The sequence below is a fragment of the Emys orbicularis genome, chromosome 4 (genome assembly GCF_028017835.1).
Source record: "Emys orbicularis isolate rEmyOrb1 chromosome 4, rEmyOrb1.hap1, whole genome shotgun sequence".
Taxonomy (NCBI): Eukaryota; Metazoa; Chordata; order Testudines; family Emydidae; genus Emys; species Emys orbicularis.
The window spans coordinates 55,674,544-55,700,052 of NC_088686.1; the positions used below are offsets into that span (position 1 = coordinate 55,674,544).

The window sequence follows — 25,509 nt, forward strand, 5'->3', positions numbered from 1 at the left end:
GAGTACGGGTGACATATATAGGTGGGATTTTCAAAAGCACTCAGCACCGGTGTAACTCTGCTCCTAGTGAAGTGAGTGATAACATTTTGACTTCACTGGGAGCATAGTTAGGCCAATACTGAGTACTTGTGAAAATCCCACCAGTACTCCCCATCCATAACACTGATACAAATGATCAACAATTAAGAACAATTGTTAATACAGTGAAGTTTGCGGTTAACATTTTAACACAAATAAGGTCTTAATGTTACTAAAAAGGAATACTAGTCAGCACATAGTGGTCACAAGCGTTCTTCATGGGCAACCATACCCAAAATATATTTTCACAATATTATTAGAAGATTAATCTTGCATGAAACAGTATTTTAGAAGAGATTATGGAACACCGCATTTATACCTTTGTAACAACTGGAAACAGTTGGTTACTACTTAGATGAATGTATCCACTTTATATTATAGACGTCACTAATTATTTATTCCCCCAAAAGCTTTAGCTACTTCCTACATTGTGGTGTTTGGTTTGTTTTAGTTAATACAGAAATATTACCAAGGTTTCATCCTACTGACACTATCCTCAATGTCCTGTCTGATCTCATATGTAGACTCTAAGCGGAAGAGATTGAAGTTCCGTAGAAGGTAGTCATGAAGAGTCAGAAACTGCAAATTCAGTTTAGGAAGAGCGAGGCAGCCTAAGGAAAAAAAACATTAAGTCCATCTTCTGTCTATAAATGTAACAAATTCATTGGTTTTACATATTCATAAACACTATATAGAATTCCATCATCACGCTTTAGTCGTGATACGAGAAGATTTAAAGAGTACTTTCTTCTAAAACCACATACTACCCCAAAAAAAGGGGGGGGGGGGAGGGGCACAAAGGCCATCCCTCTCCCCCCCCCTTTGTAAATCACCTTCAAGCGATGTAACTGTATTATTTTATTCTTGTTGACCATCTCTCGGTATGCAACTGTTGTACTTAAAAGGCACCTGTCTTTGCATTGCCACAGCAAATTATTTGCAGTCACTGGTAAAAAAAAAAAAAAAAATCTCACTTCACCAGAAGTGACCCCATTTAGGACAACCATATTGGACAATTCTCTCAAAAAGTTTCTGATGTAGAACAACTGGCCCTGTGACACATGCTGTGGATAAGTCAGGTGGTTTCTTCGCTAGAAACCAAAAAAAGAAGTGAGGCTGGAAGACTGATGACTAGAGAACTAGAGCCAAAGAGTGAAGGCTGAGCAACTGAAAGAGGAAGTATTTTTTTTTTATTACTATTAAACTGATCTCTTTATTTTCGATGAAGAAATAACGTTTAACAAAAAGCTGCGTTGTCCAAAGATTCTTCACCATCATTCCTTCACTGTATTAGGGCTCACAATAACTTATCACCAACACCTATCAGAAATCCCCTCATAAAACAAGAGAGGACCAAACTTGACATTAACAATACACCTGAAGGAAAAAAAGGAAAAAATCCCCATGCTTTCTGTCCTTCTATTGACACTATGAAGCAGCAGAAAAAAAGTTATCTGAAGGTCACCTTTATTTTTCCTATCAGTAATATAGTAAAACATTTGAGGATAGGGTTCTCTCTATTTTTAATACATCATGGTAATAGTGATATGGGGCAGAGTAAAGGTGCTTTAGTGACTAACATTTGTGCTAGTGTTCAATGTTTTCCACCCTCCTTAAGTAACTGATACATTTTTGTTGATAGAGCTACGCAGAGGGAATAGAAGGAGCAGGAGGAAAGAATTTATCTATGAGAGAAGTACCTATTCTACTTAATGGGCCCCTTCACTGTCCATACTGGCCCCATATCTCACCCATTCAGTACTATCCCTCTCACTTGTCAACTGAAAAACCACACACCTCCCACCCAGCCCACATAGTTCCCTACCTTATCTTCCCAGCATTGTAGCCACCCATACTTAGCTCCATGTGGCTCCAGAGATTGTATTTTATGCAGAAAATGCTTTAAAACAGCTAAATAATGACAGCAACAACCTCCCCAACTATCATTGGCACCAGGTTTGGAGATTAAATAAATTTTGGAGTTTCTATCTGAGCCAAGCTTGTGGAGTTACCATGGGACAAAAAACAAAACAAAAAACAAAACAAACAAAAAAACAAAAAAAACACCATGATAGGAAAATGTTCTAGAAGTAGGATCACTACATACTTCAAGCCACCTTGTCCCTCAAATACCCTGCCCAATTAGCCCCAAATCATTTCCACATTGGCATAAAATCATTCTTATGAAATTTCAAGTGGATGGATTAGTTTTAATAAAGTCAAGCTAATGGAGGAAGACCTAAGTGTGTTAAAAATTGGGCACAGAATGCCCAAAATAAATAGCAATTTTGTTGTAGCCATGTCAGTTCCAGGATAATAGGCTACTTAACCGTAAATGGTCCCTCAGAATATGTGCTTACTACTTACGCTAATCTATCTGTTTGACCTTGTATTTAGCTGTGACACTCTGAGTACCTTTCTCAGAACTCAAGAAGAGCTCTGCGTAGTTTGAAAGCTTCTCTCTCTCACCAACGAAAAAGTTTGGTCCAAAAAAAAGTTACTACCTCACTCACCTTGTCTCTCCAAAATAAATAGCTGTATTTTTAGCCTATACTATGGAAATACTAGTGTTGCTCCACAACTCAAGTTCTTACACATGGCTCATTTAGAAGGCCTTTTGTTTTTGGTTTTTAATTTTAGCTTCCCAGGAATTTACCAGGTTTTATTTAAAAATGGGAGAAAATTGGTAAACAAAACAAACCTCCCCCGGGGGGGAGGGGGGAGAAAGAGGGGTACTGGGGGAGAGGGTGGGTATGCACCAAAAGGCAGGTGAGGAAGCCTTCCCCTCCATGTAATGGCCAGGTGGTCTCAGCTGCCAGGACCCAGTTCCCTGCTCTTCTCACTCCCCTCCTGTGCACAGGAAGCAAATAGAGTCATGCCAAAGGGCCAGGATGAGGAGAGGAGAGGAGAGGAGAGGAGAGGAGAGGAAGGCTGCAGCCCATGAGTACCACCACCTCTACCATCACCCCCCGACAGAGCCCCATCTGCTTCCCTCACGAAAAATTCCCAAGTCCCAAAAAAGCCAAACTTCCGGTGAGAAAAAAAAAAAAATTAAACTGGTAAAACCCTCTTACTGTCTTTTTAAAAACCCAGACATTTTGGGGGGGGGGGGAAGAAATCGGTAAATATTGATAAAGGGCTTTACACATTTAATACTTGACTACTGTCCCAGTTTTACACCTTTGTTTATGAACTGTGAAAGCGTGAAAACTCTTGCAACATGCAATATTATCCTTGAAATCTTTCTGGCACACAGTACGCGTTGGCTTCCACAAGCACAGAGACACACTGCCAATAAAGAAAGGTGATAGAACACAATTATTTCTATTCCGCGAAGCTATATGTAGATAAAATGTCTGGAGGAATGGGCCAAAGAGTCTGTGCCCAGTACAGCATACCCCTCTCCAGAGCCTGGAATGAACCCAAGACTTCTGAGTCTCACCAGTCCTCCGCTATTTGCAAACATCTGTGAAACCCACTGATAAAAGTATCCAAACCCCCTCTAGTATCAGTCCACATAGAGAATGACAGTCTTCTACTGCTAACAGTTACTCCCTTAACTCAAGTGGCAGAGGTCTGTGCAGTGGATCTGAAGGTTCCAGCCCTGCTGATGGCCCATGTGGGTGTCAATACGGCAGCACACAATGGAGTGACTGGCAGACAGTATCCTGTAATACCCTGAAACACCCTATGGAATTAAGATTAGCTTCATTTAATTAAGTTAAATCTTACTGAATTAGGGTTAATACCTATTGTGGCATTGCATGTACCTTCTCTAGTAGAAAGGGGGGGGGAATGCTAATGTACTTCCTCTGTTATCAACCCTTTGGGGCACCCCCAGAGAGATATGCATATACTAGTTCAGACTGGATTCTCCAGGGACCAACCAAGAAAATGAGTTTTGGGATAAACATTCTGGTTTAAAACTGGTTCATGGCCTTCTTCCTGATCCAGCAAATAGGCAGAAACCCTGGTCTGTGGACCCACTCAAGCACTCAGAAGTTAGGAAATGCCAGAATTACGAGTGAATAGGCAACCCTACTTCTGGCATTTCCTACTTTTGAGTGCTTGCCTTTGCAACCTTAATGTTCTTTTAATGAAGTTTTGTGTGTGCGCAATTATAGACAAATTATATAAAAGGGCTGACAGCAATTCAGCATAATATCTTTATAACAGTATACAATATTAATATTTTGCAATGTGAAGGATGAAACAAGCAACACAGAAATGAGTAATCACACAGGACGACAGGAAGTTTTTCCAGACATCGGTTAAAATTAGTGTTTCAGTTTACCAATGTGAAAAATAAGTCTGTCCATTTTTGTTGCATATATGGTTAAGAATGTAGGTATAAGAGCATTTGAAATGGAAGTTTCACTAAAAAGGGCACCATTGAAATAAGGATTTCTACAGACTCTCCACTATGAGAAGCAGCACTGGTGGCCTTACCTAATCTACATTCTGCTGGCAATGAAAACTCTTAAGGTAGCTATCTATTCCATGTCACCTGTTGGCTTCAAGAATACAAATAATTTTTCAGGCTTAATTTTCAGAAAGCGTTCTCCATTTCTGTGTGCAACAACTCATGTGCACACTGCTCCTCCACCCATCGTAGTAGGTTTTACACATGACATTTCTATCTTTTGTGATGGAATCTACCACAGCTAACAGTGCACAAAAATGCATATGCAGGTGTGCACAAACACAAATATGTATTAAATAATTAAAGTGATTCTCTGAAACATGTCAGACTGTTTCAAAGAATGGCCTTCCACTGGTGTCTGTATAAGACTGTGTTGTTGGAGAAAGTAGTACAACTGCATGGCCTTGTACCCAGTTAAGTATGTCGTCTGTTCTGGAATGTAGCCAGCTTGTTTGCCTGATTAAAAAGAAAACTTGATTTTCAAGCAGTTTAAGTATTACCTTCCTGGAGAGATAAGAGTGATCAAGTTAACACTGCAGTTTCCAGATATCACTGCTATAAGGAAAATAATATATGGAGATATACCTTTCTCATAGAACTGGAAGGGACCTTGAAAGGTCATCAAGTCCAGTCCCCTGCCTTCACTAGCAGGACCATTTTTTTTGCCCCAGATCCATAAATGGCCCCCTCAAGGATTGAACTCACAACCCTGGGTTTAGTAGGTCAATGCTCAAACCACTGAGCTATCCCTCCCCCCTCTTACTCTGCAGAATCTCAATCATGTTACAAGACAAAATACTGCCATAATATTAGTGCTGTTGTCAGTATAAGTTATTATTCTGCTCCGTGTGCGCTGATCTCCAAAGAATATCCACGTGGCTATTCAAACTGGAATTTTTTGTTTGCTTTTTAAAAAAGAATTCCGATTTAAAAAACCAATTTCAGTTCAGAGAACAATTATGTTCCTAATTTAAACATCTTCCCTAACTGTTCTGTTCTCCATCTCAGCCAAGGAAGAGATATGGCTCTACATTTCCTACAGCACTAGCAGTGGCAGAGCTCCAGGCTTTATCACATTACTTAGCTGACAACAGGAACAGATCTGTGCCAATGAGGGAACAGGTTAAATCGACATTAGAAATTCCATGAATTCCCTGACTGCCACACAGACTATGGATTCCATCCTGAAGTGCCCAGTGGGACATTCTGTGACAAATGTAGATAGGCACTTTTATCCTTAAAACTATATAGGTCGGTTCACTGACAAGCCATTACTGGCAAACGTATTTAAAATATTAAAAAAATTAATAGCCAATATTGAGCATAAGTAGTTTTATAGTACAGATGTTAGTTTTCAGGATATGTATTAACGTTTGGGATTTCAGTTTAAACTGAAAGTGACAAAACCTCACCACACTGAACTGACTTTTCAAGAATCAATATTGAAAAAGAGCAAAGTTATTTTAAAGGAACTCAACAGAATTCACTTGCTGCTCACTGTAAAACTATGGCATGAGTCACTTCTCTCTCAAGCTCTGTACAGTTCACTTCTTGGGAGCAGGTAGTAGCAACGTGGAAACCAGTTTTTTCCTGTGCTTATATATAGATGGAGTAAATGAGATTGTTTTATGATTTACTCCAAGCTTTTATTATTCTTTTTTAATCTATGTTTATCTAATTGGTAATGAAGACATTCATTTCAGATCAAATTTATGCAGTCCAATTCAAATAAGCGTATAAAAACGGATTTTTTTTTTCTCTTGGAAGTTAAAAGGCACTAAAGTAGCCAAAAGTAAATATTGTCCAGATTTAGAAGCTATGGAATAGTTCTTAATGAACTAGAATTAACTAAAAGTCCTTTGAACTATGAAGTTTTAAGAGCAATCCAAATATATCTGAACAAATATACCTTCTCCAGAATAGTACTCAGTTGGGACAATATTTTCATCCCAAATAATCTTCTCAGTGGGATACAGAGGCATCTGGTTAAGCTGCTGAATCTGAGATATTCGACGTGCATGACGGGACACCTAGGAAAGCAAAAGTGAACATTTAAACCAAAGCCTAACCAAGTAACATTTTGCTATGCAAGTGACAAATAATGGATGGTCACCCAGGAAGTGAACACTAAAAAGATCATGTCTTCAACACACATAACAAGCTGAAGTGATAAAAGTACCTTAAGACTTCAGAAATTAAAAAGTTACCTCCAAACTGTCTATGTTTTATTTTTCTTCAGTTAATCAATCTTGTTTGTATATTGAAGGAAATCATAAGATGTATTGCTAACAACCTGATGTGGGCTATTTCTTTAAAAAAACAATGAAAGAGGTCCCATTTTACTAAGATGACAAACAAGTTGAGGTGTAATTTTAGAGGCCAGGTTTACGCCTCTTTGAAAACTAGGCCTGTTTAATAATTCATTAATTAATGGTCTCATCCAAAGTCATCTGTAATAAAGAGTCCCATTAACTTCAAAGGGCTTTTGGATCAGGCTCTTGGAGAGCACAGGTGGTATCCAATGATGCATTATCAAACACAAATGAAGTCATACGATTATCACAGAATAGTTAGCATGTAGCTCAATGGTATTAGATCATAAATAGTTCAAGCATGGATCTTAATACTGCAGTGTCCCACTATAATTTGGATGTCCTAGTTTTAACATTACTCTTTGACAAGACAGGAGAAGAAAGATTCTCTTTCCCTATTAAAAAATGGCATTTTTTTTCATGAGTTTTAAACAAAAGCACAAAAAAGGTATGAAATGGCTGAAAATATCTAGTCTAAACGTTTCCCTCACAAGGTTAGAATTTAAACTGAAGATGAAACAAATTTTCACTATATTTTTTCTGAACACCAATGTTTGCCTATAGTAGTTAAGTCTGATACTTTATACCCAGCAATAAATATTTATATCAAGTGCCTATACAGAAAAATGTGTCTGATACCACTGCATCCTGTTTGAATAGGCCTTGTATTAGCAGGAGGATCTGTTCACAATCTGACTGAAAACTGCTCATACAACATCAAGAAAATATTCCAAATAATTTTAAAATATGATCAGCTACAGCAATGTCAGCCTTCGAAGAGGAAATGGAACGATGGATATGTTGAGAAGTGTCCCATCATTACAACACAGGTTAGAGTTCCTTGCTCAGATCAGTATCTACTCAAGTGAATTCCTCCCCCGACCCCCACCCCATTTCTATACTCGTGGAGATTTTCAAACCTGCCTATGGGATCTGAATGCTCAATTCTCACTTTAATTTATGGGAACTGAATGTCTAAATCCCTTTAGACAGCACTGAAACAAACAAAAACAAAAATCACAGCCTAAATATATTTTAAACAGGTCTAAACAACTAAGGACGCAGGTATCATGCAAGCATCTACACATGCTGTAACAACTTTCATGATATGTGGAGCTTAAGCAACTGCTGATGAAACACTGGTAACAGTCCTCTAAAGTTGCCATTGTTCAGACACACCAGCACTTTCCCAGAGGAGCCATATTTCCTAAGTCATCCTTTTCCCTGTTTGAAGATTAGTCATTAATTACTAGATTTGAATTCATATCTGTTTCCAACTCACTCAGTCATCATACTGCTGTAGTTCATAAGGCATTCCTAACTGTGAAAGCCATCATGTGGTTGGCAGCATTAGCGCTGCAATTGCTGTGATTTTATTCAGTTTGAGGAAGTGAACGCAAGCCTTCTTGCAAGAAAAAACATAGGCGATAAATTTAATTTGTATGTGTGTGGTTTACCAGTAATTCTAGCAGAAATTCTTTGTCATAGCTTGTATCTTCCCCTTCAGGTAGAGCCGGTAACAAGCAGAGGTATGATGCCACCTGGTGGAGTGTGTTTGGGCTGCATAACATGGGGGGAGGGGGGAAATACAAAAGTCACTCAGTGATTTTTTACATTTTATAAAAGCTGCTGTTAAAAAACAAAAACAAAAAAATGAAGACTTGATTGTGTTATTTGAACTGTAAAACTATCAAGAAAAAACCTTAGAGAGTCTTAAAAGTTAAGAAAGTTTGCATTTAGTTGCTTTACCTGGTAATTGCCTAGAGGTAACGAGCACAGTATCTGCATTACAGAAAGTGATTAATAACGACAGATACAGCACACCATTCATAAAGAATTCAGATACAAAAATAGGGAACATAATCAGACCTTCCAGCTAAGATTTTCATTTCCATATATATTCAGATATATTTGAACAGACAAGACACACTGCCTTTAATATTTGCTCAAGTGGTCAAGCTAAAGCCCAGGGTAGAGCCTGTGTGTTAAAGGCAGAATACCTGTCCACATTAGACTTTTAAAATGTGTTAGCACATTAGCTAATACGTGCTATTAGACTTTTAAACGTTAGTCTAGAAAAGGTCTACATTTTTCAGGATGAGGCTATTATGTTTGAACAGGAGAAAGCCAACTCTAACAAGTAGTTCAAGAGAAGATGGCTTTTTTGTTCACTGCTACTGCTATATTTTATTAAGACTAAATAGTGGGAAAATTAACAGAATGACAAGTCAGGCAGAAAGAGTTTAATCTATCCTACAGTATCAGAGATCCCAGAACTGCATTAAGAATTATTATAATAGCAGACATAAAGGGACACCCAGTCAACTTACAAAATGACTATTATAACTACAGCAAATATATACAGTGTTACTTATATGAAAATGTTTAAACTGTAACTAAGATTAGTGAAAAGCATTTATATTTTTTCCTGTTTCTTTATTTTATGCACTTGGCAGAACTTAGGGAGAAAGAGTGGCTCCAACTCAAATTCCCCCAGTGATTTCTGTGGGTCTTTGATACAGCAATAAGGAAAGAAAAACATTTTGAAAATATCAGGAAAACCTGAATTATTGTATAGCCACAAAAAATGGCAGGACGACTCAGGGGCATGTATAGTTCCAAAAACTAATAACTTCTACTTTTAAAATGACTAGATTTCAAATTGATAGTGTTTCTTTCACTCCAGAGATCAGAATTAAGGGAAAGATGCATTTTACAAGCAAAAAGTAGCAACCCAGCGATAATAAATTAAACTTCTGCACACCCAGATGTGGCAAGTAGTCTATGTACTAGGTTCCACAAATGAATAAACTGAAACACAAATGATTTGCCCAAGGTTAACCAGCAAGTCAGAAGCAGAACCCAAGAGTCCCAACTCCAAATGCCTTCTTCCAACCAGGAGTCATAATTTGCAATGTGACACTTAATTTCAGCATTACACAGGTATACTACAATATACATGAAAAGGCTGGAAGACTAATAACAAGCAATGGAGAGAAATAACCTTGAAACAGAAGAACTGAATTTCCATCTTTATGGCTTACCTCAGGGGTCCACACAGCTTTTCCAATGAACCACGAGTGTCCACTGCTGCCACATTTGAAAGTGCAAAATCGTATAGTTCTGGGAAATGTGCAAAAGCTGCTCTCTAGAAAAGCCCCCCAAAATTTAATGAGAGGTTAAATTGACCTTTTCACAGTAACTTCAAGTTTATTACGGGGGGGGGGGGGGCGGGGGGAGAGGGAGGAAGGGAATTGCACTGACAAGAGTTTAATAATAAAAGACCCTGATCATGAACATGTAAGAACTCTATCTTCCTCTGCATGTGGCAGCACCTAGCACAGAGTGGGCACTATTGGAGTAAAAATAATGAAAAAGCAACTATTTTTCTGCTTAGTATATGGTGATTTACTATTCTTGGGCTTCTGAGATGTATTTATTTTTCTAACATCTAATAAACACTAGATGTTTTGGCATTACAATAGCCTCCTAATTGGCAGTAATGAAATTTTGGTAGAGACTGACAAGGTTGTGAAACTCAGGGATTTCACTCACCAAAGTTCATCTAGTTCTGAACTTTAAAGGACATGAAAATTTCAGTGAACCTCCAGAGGTGCAATTCAAAACTGGTGAAAACCCAAAAAGAAATTTCTTCACAGTCCGAATTAGCACCATGTGAAACATGCATAATGCTCTTGTGAAAAGTCCCATAATGACCACAGGTAGTCAGGATTTGATTTATCTCTCACCTGAAAGACAGCACTATTAGCAGCAGGTGCTGTCCAATGCTCAGTACTTATTCTGGGGAAAAGTGACATCTATTGCATAAGCAATACCACTTCCTTCTGCACCTAGGTTTCCCACACAAATAAGTCTTACGGAGATTGACCCTTTTTAGTTAATGAGTTGACAAGATCAAAACTGGAGGTGGTATTGTTTTGCTGAATCGGATAATAGGCTTACTAATATTGACTGTCACTTTAGTTAGGTTCTTTTATCTGCTCATGCAATTCAAAGTGTGTGTTATATGAAGTTCTTCAGGATATTTTTGAACAAAGCTAGGATGCAAAGATAGGAACTGGAAGACTAGCACCATTCCTTCAATACAGCAGAAAAAGCAAGATGTTTCCTTTTGGAAAGACCAGAATCACCACCTTACTTGCAAATTATATTTAAACAAATACATTAAAAATGAAACACAGTGTTTGCCTACCTGTAAGGAAGTAATTCTATCATAGTGAATTGTAGTCATCTCATTCTCTGTCAAAGCATTCCCAGTCTGGTCATTAATTTCAAAGCCAGTGTAGAATTTAAGCATGTCTAAAAGCTGAAACATGATACATGTAAATTAGTGACGTATGAGAATGGGATCAGCAACTACCATATAAAGCCTTGAATAAAAAGAGATGGAACCTAACATCTCAACTTCAGGCACCCCTGTACAATATATATCTTACCAAGGTACTAATAATCTAGACAGAGAAATATGCATGGACTGACTAGTTATATGTTTTGTGCATTAGCCAAAAATAACTTGAAACCAATTGTATTTGAGATTCTAGCTACAGTTTAAGGAAGTCCTAGCAATGTCCATAATACCTATCTCTGTATGCAGAGAGTTGTAAAATATTTCATATAGGAACCCCTATATTGAATTTATATCCACATGGCCAGTCACATTACCCTGAATGCCATTCATACTAATTCTTGTAAAAAGGCTATACATGCAAATAAAATGAACTGTTCAAATACCACCTGATACATGCACAATACAATGTTCAACATGTGTGCACAATGAACTTCAAAAGTGACAATATCTCTCATAGGAATGCAAAGGCTACAGTTCTAACCAAAAAATAAAGGTCTACTATGGAAGTAATCTCTTAAGAGACTAAAATAATTGTTGATTAACTTTTTATCACGGCAATTCTCCTAGGAGCTGCCAAGAGTTAAAGTTGAGACTAGTTACATAGGGAATTTAGCTTAACTACCATGGGATAAAGCTGCAGAGAACATCTTAACAAATAACTTCAAGTACATAAAGTGAACTTCTAGTGCCTGCAATAAATGCAGGGAGATGGGTTTTTTTGGAGGGGGGGGGGGGATAGCTCAGTGGTTTGAGCATTGGCCTGCTAAACCCAGGGTTGTGAGTTCAATCCTTGAGGGGGCCACTTAGGGATCTGGGGCAAAAATCAGTACTTGGTCCTGCTAGTGAAGGCAGGGGGCTGGACTCAATGACCCTTCAGGGTCCCTTCCAGTTCTATGATATATGGAGATATACCTTTTTTTTTAATGCATAACAAGTGAAAAAGATAAAACCCTAGTCATCTGCCATGAAGTGATGAGGTATCATAATCTGATAGGGTTTGCTTCAATAGTATCACAATGAAAAAGTAGAATTAATTTTTGAATGCTGCACTAGGATCATAACCACCCCTTTACTAAAGAAAATTAAATGAGATTAAAATAAGCAAGAACTTCTTGAAACCGCTGGCACACTGTTTGCATAGATACATAGGCCTTGCATAGGCCTGGTACACTGACTGTACTGCTATATGCTAAGGGGTTACTGGCTAGCCTGCTTTGGCCACAGAAGGCACCTTTCTTTAAAAAGAATGCTAACCCCATACAGCACCTCTGGAGGGCAAAGCTCCTCCTATCAACAGAGAGAGACTATATCTGGATACATCCAGGTAACAAATGGAATTTGCTATGAAGGCAATGAAATCCAGCTGAAAACGAGAGGATCAAAGTTCACTCTCTTCTGAGTGGTCCAGGACAATTGCTACAAATACTGGTCCTGAAAATAGATCAAGAGGACTCAAACCTTTCTAGCTTTGACAGACCTCATGATAAAGGACCTGAGCAGAAAAAGAATTCACATCATTCTGGTTACCAGGTTTTTTTTTTCATTTCAATCTGGACTTGATTAACAGCTGCTAGAGTATTAAATTTAGAAATAGAAACAACAAGGAGTCCTTGTGGCACCTTAGAGACTAACAAATTTATTTGGGCATCAGCTTTCGTGAGCTAGAACCCACTTCATCAGATGCACAGAGTGGAAAATACAGGAGCAGGTATAAATATATGAAAGGATGGGGGTTGCTTTACCAAGTGTGAGGTCAATCTAACGAGATAAATCAATTAACAGCAGGATACCAAGGGAGGAAAAATAACTTTTGAAGTGGTAAGAGAGTGGCCCATTACAGACAGTTGACAAAAAGGTGTGAGTAACAGTAGGGAGAAATTAGTATTGGGGAAATTAGGTTTAGGTTTTGTAATGACCCAACCACTCCCAGTCTTTATTCAGGCCTAATATGATGGTATCCAGTTTGCAAATTAATTCCGGTTCTGCAGCTTCGCGTTGGAGACTGTTTTTCAAGTTTTTTTGTTGAAGAATTGCCACTTTTAGGTCTGTTATTAAGTGACCAGAGAGATTGAAGTGTTCTCCAACTAGTTTTTGAATGTTATGATTCCTGATGTCAGATTTGTGTACATTTATTATTTTGCGTAGAGACTGTCCAGTTTGGCCAATGTACATGGCAGAGGGGCATTACTAGCACATGGCATATATCACATTGGTAGATGTGCAGATGAACGAGCCCCTGATGGTGTGGCTGATGTGGTTAAGTCCTATGATGGTGTCCCTTGAATAGATATGTGGACAGAGTTGGCACGGGGTTTGTTGCAGGCTTTGGCTCCTGGGTTGGTGTTTTTGTTGTGTGGTGTGTATTTGTAGTTGCTGGTGAGTATTTGCTTCAGGTTGGGGGGCTGTCTGTAAGCGACGACTGGACTGTCTCCCAAGGTCTGCGAGAGTGAGGGATCATCCTTCAGGATAGGTTGTAGATCCTTGATGATGCGCTGGAGAGGTTTTAGTTGGGGGCTGTAGGTGATGGCTATTGGCGTTCTGTTACTTTCTTTATTGGGCCTGTCTTGTAGTAGGTGACTTCTGGGTACCCTTCTGGCTCTGTCAATCTGTTTCTTCACTTCACCAGGTGGGTACTGTAATTTTAAGAACGCTTAATAGAGATCCTGTAGGTGTTTGTCTCTGTCTGAGGGATCGGAGCAAATGCGGTTGTATCTTAGAGCTTGGCTGTAGACAATGGATCATGTGATGTGGTCTGGATCAAAGCTGGAGGCACGTAGGTAAATATAGCGGCATGTATAGGAGGATGCTATTTATACCTGCTCCTGTATTTTCCACTCCATGCATCTGATGAAGTGGGTTCTAGCCCACAAAAGCTTATGGCCAAATAAATTTGTTAGTCTCTAACATGCCACAAGGACTCCCCGTTGTTTCTGCTGATACAGACTAACACGGCTACCACTCTGAAATTTAGAAATGTTTTTTTTTTTTTTTACCAGCCTTCTGATGGTGTCAAACATTGACAACTACCAGTTTGTGAAATATTAACTGCTAAGACCTTGTCAGCACATTAAAAGAAAAGAAGGATGGCAGTTGGAATAATGTGATTCTAATGTCAAATTCAGTAGGATGTTCATGAAGCCTTGTCAGTTTTGGAATTCGCTCCCCAGCTGTCACGAATCAGGGCCTGCAGCAGAGCTAGTCTCCTCCCAGCCTCATCAGTACAGTCAGCCTGCAGCTGGCAGCCTGACTAGTCACACAACCTGATTGGTTGCAGAGGCCAGCAAGCCAACTCTTAAGCCAGCAGCAGCAGCTCACTAGCTTCTCAATACTCATACCCAGCACTGTGCCTGCTCCTGCCTTGCACTCAGCCTTGTCTCTGTCCTGTCCCTGCCTTGAAACCCTCCCTGCCTGATACCCTGCTCACTCCAATTCCTGACCTTCAGTTTGACCCTCAGCTCCTGATTATGGACTCCAGTCCAACTCTTGGGTCTGGTATCCAGTTTCTGCCTTCCGGTTTTACCCTTGGCTTTGGCTCTGGCTGCTAGGCCTGCTGCCCACTCCAGCCACTAGGCCAGACTGCCCTCATGCCATTCAGCTGACACCAACCCTTGGTCTAAAGTAGCCTAAACTGTTGAACTTCAGGGCATGCTACATTAACCATTCACTTCCTATGGCTTCTGGGGAGGACTGAGTTGTGCAGAAGAAAATGTCACAAATGTCAAAAAGAAGAGGTCACAAATACAGCAGAAGATTTAAACTGATTTTTGTTTTATCTGTGTTAGGACACATTGGGTGAATGCTGTGTAGACTATTTTAAAAACTGCTCAAAGCACAGAGACAAGGATATAAACACACACATACATAGGTAATGCAAAAATAATGTTTTGAGGATTTAAAATAAATCTGGGCACAAAGTCTACTCAATAATAATCCAACTTTTAGTTTATTTCCAACAAAATGTGACACAAAGTAATCATTTTCAGCAGACAAAGAAAGATAACATGAGAAGAGGCAGCAAATATTTTGAGCTGCTTCAGAACTGAAGAGCTCTCTTCAGTAAGATCAAAACTCACCTGGCAGAAGAGATGGCCCTCCCTTTCCCTTTTAGCAAGGCTAGACAGGTAACAATGAACAACAAGGTGGGAGTCATCTAATACTGTATTAAACCAGCGCCGTGTGGGAAGCAAGGCCTAAAATAAATAACCTGGCATTAGTAGTAGTCTTAACATACATGATTTTGAAACCCTTGGCTTGCCATATATATCTTCTTTGCATTTCAAGACGGCGAGTCAGGACTGAGTCCTGCATCAAAAGATGGTGATGGTTATTTACATAAAAGAGAATCCTCCCAGAGACATCTATCCTGGAATGCAATTCACCTGTGCTGACTCCTATTTAAGTGAGTGGATTTTGTGCAGGTATATGAATCCCTGAGTGTGAAGCCTTTTGCAGAGTCAGGGCCTCAGAATGCACACCTCACTATTGAGGTGTATTTGATTTGTTTGATTTCATTATTAGCAGGACATAGAAGCAATTATTTTATTAATGATATCTTTGACCTTCATATCTGTTGTATAGTACAAAGAGGCTTTTTTGAGAGCATTTTTTAAAATGTAAAAGCTGAGTCGTTCCCTTACATTTTGTGTGCATATTTTATTTTTAAATTCAAATACTATTCAAGACTTGTATTTCTCATGACACCAATATCAGTAAGTGTCCTTTGCTAACCATAATAAAATAATAATCAATCCTTCAAAGTTTACTGAAAACAATGGATCTCAGAATTTTTCACACATTAAACTATTTAAGCCTTATTAAAATCTTTCCTGATGTAAGGGAAAGAGAGAAATGACTTAACTCCTACCACTGAAATACAGATATTACTTTTGTGTATTATTGCAGCTGTTTAACAGCACATATTAGGTAACAGTTTAGGACAAGATATGAAGAATACCATACTCAATTGAAAATACAGATAGAATTTAAGCAGCCAGTATGTAGTTACCACCACTAAGTAATCAGAATAAGGGGGTGGGGGAATGAGGATGGAGGAAACAGTATGTCACTGCAGTAAGTAATAACTGGAATTCATAGTCACTAAAAAAAAAAAAAAAAAAGTCAAACCACAACAGTTTCCTTCAAAAACATATAATTTGCCAGGGGCAGAATGGTCAAGTAACTTAGATTCAACTGTAATGAATGTAATTTAATCTGAAATGCCCTGCAGGGAAGAGACCTAAAATGTATGTAAAAATACTCCACTCACATGGGACATGCTACAGAGAAGAAAGAACACAATGGCTTTTTATAACTAGTTTCTAGTTTGCCAGTTCCAAGCAGTACAGCAAGCTTCACAAACTATATGAACTCTAACTCTCCTGTAATACACATAGTAGAGATAGCAGACACTAAATTTACTGCTTCTTGGCCTTTTGGCTAAGATCCAGCATTGTATCCCAATCTGGGTCTATGCTGGTTATGTACTATGTACGTATCTTGTGAACCTTGTAACCGATAATTGTAATCTCCCATAACTCAAGCCTGACCCCAGATGTACAGTACCTTCCTTCTTAACTTGTGTAAACTTGATTTTAAACATTAGCTTTAATAAAAATGTCCTCTCTCTGGGAACAGTGCCCTGTACTTTCAAGGGGATGGCTTGGATGATCTAATTAGTCTTTTGTTATTAACTACTATGATCCTAGGAAACTTAGGGTTTTTAGCAAAGGGCCAGTTAACACTTATATTCCTCAAAAATAACAGGATACAGGATATTTTTGCGGATACAGACTAACACGGCTGCTACTCTGAAACTTATATTCCTGTATCAAACACTAAATCACCTGTAGTTATGGTTTCTGTAAGTGCCACCATCATGATCTTTACAGAGTTTAATGAAGTTGAAATAATTTAAAATAAACCTGCTATTCATATGTGAAACTATATCAACATCACTGATGTGTGAACTACTGCCTTTTAATCTTCAAAGTAGCTGCACTAGAGAAACCCAGAAGAATGTCACATTTCCAGTACTTGCACAGATCATATGTTATAGAACCTTATTGCCCCCCTGGATTGTTTTACAATACAATGTACTACTTTTGTGGCAGGGAAACAAAAAATGTCTTAATTTCTGAAGTAATTTGGCTGTAGTAATAGAATAAATCATGGGGTTTTTTGATAGCTCAAATGATAATTAATGTATTTATAGTCTTAGCAAATGAACTAACACAGGCATAAAAATTATAAGTCCAACTAAAAATTAAAGGAATTTACAATTAGAATTTTCTTCTGAATTTCCCTCCTACAGTTAACCAAGGTATCACTTTGCTAGCTACATTCTGAAACAGCATACAGATGGTTAAAAAAAAAGACAAGTGGATGTGGACTTTACACTACAGACGCCCCCTGGGTACGCAAATCCACACTTACGGAAAAAGTTCAGTAAGCTAGAAATAGGTGTTTTTTGTTTGGGGTTTTTTTTTTTTTGGCGTTTATAATTGTCAGGTATACGTTTCCAACTTACGCAAAATTCGAGTTATGCAAGGCGTTCCAGAACGGAACGCTTGCGTAAATCAGGGAGCGTCTGTACAGTAAATTCTGCTTATTAGCAAACCCCTCAGTTGACAGCAAAAAGTTGCCATTATCCAGCAGTTGCCAATAAGCAGAAGGCCGGTTTGTGGGGCTATAGCCAGGGAAAGAAGCACTGGGACATGGACAGAACGAGAACAGAGATGTGCGCCATACAGCTCTGTGGGCCCCCCTGGACCACCACTTCCAGTGGAAAGCCCAGGCATCTCAGCTGCTGACCCTCTTCCTGCTGCTGCCCTGCCCATAGCCTTCCCTCCCAGCCTGCAGTGCTTGGACTCCAGCAGGGGGTCCCCCTTTGGGCAGGGATTCAGGCATCCCAGCCACTTACCTCCTGTGTAGTCCCCAAGTGCAGGCAGGTTTGAGGGGCTGCAGCCAGTGAAGCCACATCCCAGTGCTTCCTTCCCTGGCTGCAGCCCTACAAACCTGCCTGCAGTAGGGGCCTATCTTCCAAAAAAGAGTTCTCAATAAGCGGCATGCTATTGCCAATATCCAAATCCCATTAAAGTCAATGATGGACTGGTTCCCAGCAAAATGTTGCTATTAACCAGAAGTTGTTAATATCAGGGTCACTATTAAGCAGTATCCACAGAAAGATCAATATAACACATTTTCCTATTACAACGAGTGAGGGAAACCAAGCCAGCTGTAATCCCATGCCAAGGAAAGGTTCTTTGACAATAAAGCAGTATTTTTCTCTGCCTATCAAGCTTGTCATGAACAAAGCAGATATTCAAGTGAAAATCCTAACCCCATTCAAGTCAGTCAATTACAAAACTTCCATTGACTTCAGTAGCATTAGAATTTCACCCCAGATATCTGTTCATCTTTGCTCATACCTGGGAGGGCAAGCAAATCAGCTCCCTCTAGTGCAGTGGTCACCAACTGGTCTATCGCGATCTCCGGTAGTGCAGTGGGGCTGCTGCTATGGCAGGCTCGCTGCCTGCCCCACGCTGCTCCCGGAAGCGGCCAGCGCAGCCTCGGGGGCAGAGGGGTAGGGGTCTCCCTCCACACGCTGCTCCTGCCTGGAAGCACCGCCTCCGCAGCTCCCATTGACCGGGAACAGGGAGCTGTGGCCAATGGAAGCTGCGAGGGCAGTGCTTGCAGAGAGGGGGCGCGTTGGCCCCTTCCAGGAGTGGCGTGGGGCCAGGGTAGGTAGGGAGCCTGCCTTAGCAGCAGCCACGCTGCGCCACCAACCGGGAGCCGCTGGAGATAAGTGCTACCCAGCGGGAGGCTGCACCCCAACCCGCAGCCCTGAGCCCCATCCTGGAGCCAGCACCCCAGACACCCTCCTGCACCCCAAACCCCAGCCCTGAGCCCACTCCCAGGGCCAGCACCCCAAACCACCTCCTGTACTCCAATCCCCAGTCCTGAGCCCCCTCCTGGAGCCAGCACCCCATACCCCCTCCGGCACCCCGTACTCCTCCTCCACCCCAAGCCCCAGCACTGACCCCTCTCCCAGAGCCAGCACCCCAAACCCCAGCCCTAAGCCCGCTCCCAGAGCCCGCACCCACACTGCAAACCCCTCGGCCCCAGCCCTGAGCCCGCACCCCCTCCCGAACCGCAACCCCCTACCCCAGCCCAGTAAAAGTGAGTGAAGGTAGGGGAGAGCAAGTGAACGGGGGTGTGTGTGTGTGAAATGGAGTGAGTGGGGCGGGGCCTCGGGGGAAGGGGCGGGGCAGATCCTGGATTACCTTTAAATTCAAAAAGTGATTTTGTGCATAAAAAGGTTGGAGACTACTGCTCTAGTGCCATGACCACTGCAGTTTAATGATCATCATTTAATCATGGTGTTAACAGATGCAGTCATTACCTCTTCCAAAGACTCACTGGTTTCACACATCAGTCACAGATTGAAGTTTCTAAATCAATGCTTGCAAACTTCTCACTGATTTTGAAGTCTTGTTGGACAGCCTTTCAGGCAGCTTTTTACCTGTGCTTTCTGTGGCTGCAATTGGCAATCCAAAATGTTTTAAGATGGCCCAATGTACATTAAGAGCACAGCTCTTGTAATGGATCCAAACCTTTGAACATTCTCATTGTTTTCCAGAATTATTGCCTCTGCTCCAATCAATATCTACTTGTTTTGGGCAATTTAAATTCTACACTTGCACACACTGGCAATCTGCCCTGCTTACAGTCATCAAAGATCAGTCACTTGTGCAGCTGCCATGGGGCAAACCCCTAATTATAGGCAGGCAAAGCCACTGTTTGCATGGGTGCAGCTTACCCCATTTTAAACTGGGGACGTGCTTCATTAGTGCAAATCGTGGATTATTGTGTAAAGAGGTCTGGTTTGGCAGGTCTGTGTCAATGCACAGGATGCCACTCGCTGGGCTTTTCACAGCCAGATTTAGTAATACAACATTAGAAAATTTTGTTCCCTCCAGATATGGAGATTGAACCCATTTCCATCTGGAGTAGTCTGTGTACAGTTAGAGGTAAATGAGCAGTATATGTTCAGAAAATATTCAGTATGTTCTCTCCAAAAGCAAATGCTTTGGAGAGACACTGTCTTATAGTTATCTTACCTCTAGATCTATCATGAGTTCGACGAATCTTTCACAGTAATGAACTTTGTCCATGGAAAGAGGACCTAAGCACAAAAAACAGAAACAAAAAAATCCCTGCAACTCATCATTTATTCCTCACATCGTTGTTCCACCACACTTCAAAAATTAAAAATATATCACATTTAAACAAGAACTAAAAAGCTGAAGCTCCCACAGCAACTTGGTTGTTAGCCAATAATTAACATTAATGCTTCTTAAAGAGACATGGTGGGTGAGAACATCTTTACTACCTCGTCCACCTCTTCTCTCTAATATCTGGGGAGCAACATGGCTACAACAACACTGCAAACATTAATATTTCTTAACATTTAATCCGTATTAGATTTACACATTTACTGGCTCATTCTTCCAGTATTCTGAAATGCTCCCCCAAAACCAAAACAGATTTTCAGACGTAATGAAGTCACAGGCCAAGATTTTCAGAAATAACTACTGAGTTTGGACAATCTTAAATTGCGGCACTCAATCTAACACACCAGGAAGGGACCAGATTTTCCCAAAATGCTGAGCACCCACTCTCCAAAAATCAGGCCTCTACAGTATGTCAAAAGCCGAGCATGCAAAATTGAGGCTCCTAAAGTCACTAGTCACTTTAAAAATTCTTGGCCATGACTTTTTTTAATAAAAGGTCTTTACAATTTCAAAGCACTCAGTTCTGATTTTTGGAATTGCCTATTAGAGCTCAATTATGGATCCTAAGACTCTGAGTTGCACTAGGAAGTAGGGGAAGAACAAACAATAAGCAGCAAAACAGATACCCTCTTAAGACTCCTGTTCAGATCTAGCGAGTGTACTCAACTTTAACACAGAGCACCCACTGGGCTTCCCAGTGCCTGCAAGCAAACTATGGCTATCCAATATAGGGCACAATTGACATTCAGAAGTAATAAAGGACAGTGAAACAAGAAACTAAATTTCACTTGGCAAAAACATTTTGTTTGATAATTAAATTTGAGATGCAAGTTATCCTTGGACCAGTCACCTTTAAGTCCTTTCCCCTAGCCTGACTGTATAATAAACATATGCATACTGTGGCAATGCACTATCAGATAATACAACTGCATTTCCATAAGCCAGCATATTGTAGTTAAGAAAAGCGGTGTGAATCCAGTGCACGGAGGGTACAGAAGCATGCACAGGCTTGGGGACACTATGGAACCCAGCTTCAAGAAGATTGCCTGAATGGCTCTGCATAGCAGCTAGGTTTGAAGGTTGACAGCAGTTGGCCAGGGAGAAGCAAAGTCAATGGATCCACTACTATACAAATCCAGTAGATTTTGCCCCTTGACAAACCAAGGACATTGGAATGGAAATGGCTGCAGCAGCAGCCACAGCTTGGATTGTATAGTGGAAGATTCTTTCCCCTAGCCCTCATGGAATCCCCCTGCATCAAGCTTGATTACTCTAGATTGGTGCAGAAAACAGCCTTAAGCGACACGCACAAGGTCACACAGCAAGTCTACAGCACAGCTGTGAATCATAAGGTTTTATTTAAATAAAGCTTCTCCTGCTAAGGTATTAAGATAAAAATATACAAGACAAGCACAAGATAAAAACATAATTAAAATACAATTAAGAATATAATAAACCACTATAACTCAAAATTCAAACAAATAAAACCAATCACAAGGTTCCAACATAAAAAGGGAATAAGGGCATGGAGAAGGGGGCCCAAACAGGGGACCAAGACTAATCTTTCTAAAAATAAACTCTCAAATGAAATAGCCTTGAGGCTTTTTTTTTTTTTTATTATTATTATTATTATTATTATTATTAAAGGGAAGAGAGATGAGCCCTGACAGATGTCGCTGTTATTGATTTAGGAAGTATCTTTTCCACTTTCCCTGCTGCTTTACAAGATGAATCAGTAAGGGTTACACTGACCCAGAAGGAGGAGGCATGAGCAGAGCAGTCATACAGGAGCCTCAAATAGGCCTGTGGGGAAGAATCTTAGGATCACACCAATGAGGAGGGTACTGGGTCTGCATTCATGAATATTCAGTTTTCTAGTATCTTCCAGATGCACAGAATTTTCGTTTTATAGCAACCTAATGCACTACTACAAGCTAACATTTTCCAAAACTAAGAACGGGGTCCTGCAGGAGCTATAGCCTAAGCTGATGCTGAAATTGGCAGCATTATAGTAATAGCCTTTATTGCAGGTTTAACATTGCTTCTTGTACTAATACATTTTCCTTCAAAATCAGGCATGCATATTTTCTTGTCAGACCAATTTTCTGGTGAAGACACATGAAACCCCACTTTTCATATATGTTTTTGTTCTCCTTACTCTAACCCCACAGTACTGAGAGTGCAGGTTATGTTGTGGACTTAAGTGCTTTGTTGAATGTGGGACTTAAGTGTGTGCTTAAATTCTATTGTCAATGGGACATAAATCCTTTGTTGAACAGTGATGGACTTCAGCACATGTTTAAGTGCTTTGCTGAACTGGTGACTTTGTTCACTCTGAAGCATCTGGCACTGCCAATGTCAGAAGACAGGATACTAGGCTAGATGGACCATTGGTCTGACCATGTATGGCCATTCTTATATTATTACAACAGAGAAGAAACTCTGTAAAGTAACATTCCAATTTATTTTATTTTACAAAAATATAGAGATTTAAACCCCCTGAAGACAGAGCCATGCAGGCAGATCCCTACATTAACACAATATCTCATTGAAGTAAATATCCAAACCTATTGGATCTGACTGAAGGATTGTGGCCTTAAGAATAGTTGGTTCAGCACCATAGGAGCTTCTAAATGATACCAGAAAAAATACATATGTATTATATACATGCACACAAAGTTACCTGAGTGGGGTATTGATTTTAGCACACAGATAAATTTCTGGATGAGCTGTGAAAGAAATCTTCTCTCTCGATGTGCCCTAAAATCAGACATAGGATCAAAGCATTAATATTTCATAAATGCAGGCTAGAAGTATATTATATCTCTCATTAGCACAAAAGGTTCTAAACTGAATGCAATTTATATCCAAGGTAAGTTTATTTTAGTAGAACTGTTTCCGGGAACTTTGAAATTGTACCTTAACACTTCCGCATCTTTTTTAAACAGCAGCAGCAAAACCAAGATATTTTTTGGTCAGCAATCATTTTCACTTATCACCAACCAAAGTGACTTACCAGTTAGCATTGCCAACATTTGTAACTTTACTACAAAGAACTGGCTCATCGATTACCACTTTACCATTGAATCAAAGAAAGTAAGTGATCGCAGTGCAGGTAATTATTGATGCATCACAGATGTATGCTGCATCTTACGCACAGCAGAATGTAAGTGTTTGGAAGAGTTAATATTGCTGGGTAAGAGATACATAAACTTCTTCAAAATAAACCATTAAGTGTAAGCAATAAGACTTAAATCCTCTCTAAAATCTGGGAGAAAGGGAAACATTTATTCATCAACTGTATGGAATGTTAAATGTTCTTTTTTGGCTTTCATCACATAGGTTTTTTTTAAGACCTGGTTAATCTGTTAATTGGCGATGATTCAATAAATAACCCCTATAAGCATTTCACATAGGATAATCCGCTGGAATGCTGTTCTATAACACTGTCCAGAAGCAGCACACTATCAACTGCTGATTTCAGTCACTCTCAGATCGATTTAATTCAAACAGATTTATCTCAGGAATACTAAACTGAACCACTAGCAATGCATTACATGCTTTGAATTCAATATGAAAAAATGTTTCTATAACATACTGCATTCGTGTCTTTTCATCCATTTTCTCATCATTCTTCTTGATCAGATTCCAAAATTTTCTAAGCTTTGGTGTCTTTTTCAGTTCTTGTTCCAGACGTGCCTGAAAAGGTGAAATGGTATTCATCCACCAAAAACAATTATGAACTCCCTTCTATTATACAGGATAAAAATCTAGTTAGCAGGGAAGGGGGAAAAAATGTAGCACCATGCACAAATAAAAATCTAAAACCAGATATCCAATAACATGATCAGGTTTCCCCAAATCTATTATCAACAAGTACCTATTACAACCAAGGTTACAACATTGCACGAATTAATAATCTACTGATTAGTCACACCTAGATGGTCTGCTGAGAGTCTTTAGAAGAGAATCATCTTCCAATATTCACATCCCAGTATAAAACATTTTTAGAAAATAACAGAAAACCTCACCATCAAAAAACCCCTGAAAATCTGGTTACTTTTCATTGACTTCATCAAAAGATCTGCAGCAGTGAAGCCCACAGAGTATTTTTGGTTTATGAATTAATAACCAGATAGTAATGTCTTGTTTAGTGAATTTCCTTCTTTTTGTGTGGTTACTTTCAATTGTTTGCATTAAGAATAAATAAAACACCATACTCTATTGTATATTGACTTTCCTTGTCTCTAAAAACAAACAATTTTTCAAAATACACAAACAATACTTTTTTCCTGGGAAAGATAAAAAATAGATCAAGTATAAGCCATCACAGACCATTCATTACAACAAGAGACATAATGTACTAGAAGCTCGTTAAAGAAAGTTAAGCTGTGCAAGGATCAATTCCGGGAAGAGAAGCATACAGGAACATAAAAGTGAATGATCATGCTATCCTTAGTGATAATAATTAGAAATAACTCATTTGGACACCCCAAAAAGATTTTAGTTAATATTGCATTTATCTCACAAGATGACATAGGTATGTAATAATAAACATTAGCTCAGTATATTTATTCAATTAAAAAATCATTACGGTTGCAAAGTCAAGCACTCAAAAGTTAAAAAATGCCAGAAATAAAGTTTCCCCTGTGGAACAATAGTATGTGATCATGGACTACCATAATTCATACACACAAGGGGGCCAATTTAAGATTTTATGGGCCACCTTAATTCAGACATTTCCTAACTTCTAAATTCCTCACTTTGCAACTATATAGAGGGTGTTTTTGCACGCAATTTCCTAGGTTTTAAAAAAATGCAAACTGAAAAGAGAAATTTCATCATGTGGAAGCTCATTGACTCCAACATGGTTCATCAGTACGGTTAGAATCTTTGGACCCAGAGCACAGAACTGTGCCATTTAAGTTAACAGATAGTATATAGGTTATCATCATCTGTGTGAAACAGCCACTATAGGGAGATTAGGTATACACATTGCCAGTGTGTTTCAGGGTTCTATTCCAGGTTCTGAGG

The 25,509-nt window shown here is 39.5% G+C and overlaps 1 protein-coding gene across 1 annotated transcript in view; it reads right to left on the bottom strand.

The window, feature by feature from the left end:
* Positions 1-25,509, bottom strand: part of AQR (aquarius intron-binding spliceosomal factor) — a 104,735-nt gene that overhangs the window by 62,008 nt on the left and 17,218 nt on the right. The window contains exons 8-16 of the mRNA XM_065402921.1: positions 24,074-24,174; positions 23,159-23,235; positions 20,302-20,366; positions 15,256-15,372; positions 11,027-11,140; positions 9,858-9,961; positions 8,271-8,373; positions 6,411-6,531; positions 548-689 (exon numbers count right to left, since the gene is read on the bottom strand). Of these exons, the coding sequence (XP_065258993.1) occupies positions 548-689; positions 6,411-6,531; positions 8,271-8,373; positions 9,858-9,961; positions 11,027-11,140; positions 15,256-15,372; positions 20,302-20,366; positions 23,159-23,235; positions 24,074-24,174 (944 nt within the window). The remainder of the gene's footprint in view (positions 1-547; positions 690-6,410; positions 6,532-8,270; positions 8,374-9,857; positions 9,962-11,026; positions 11,141-15,255; positions 15,373-20,301; positions 20,367-23,158; positions 23,236-24,073; positions 24,175-25,509) is intronic.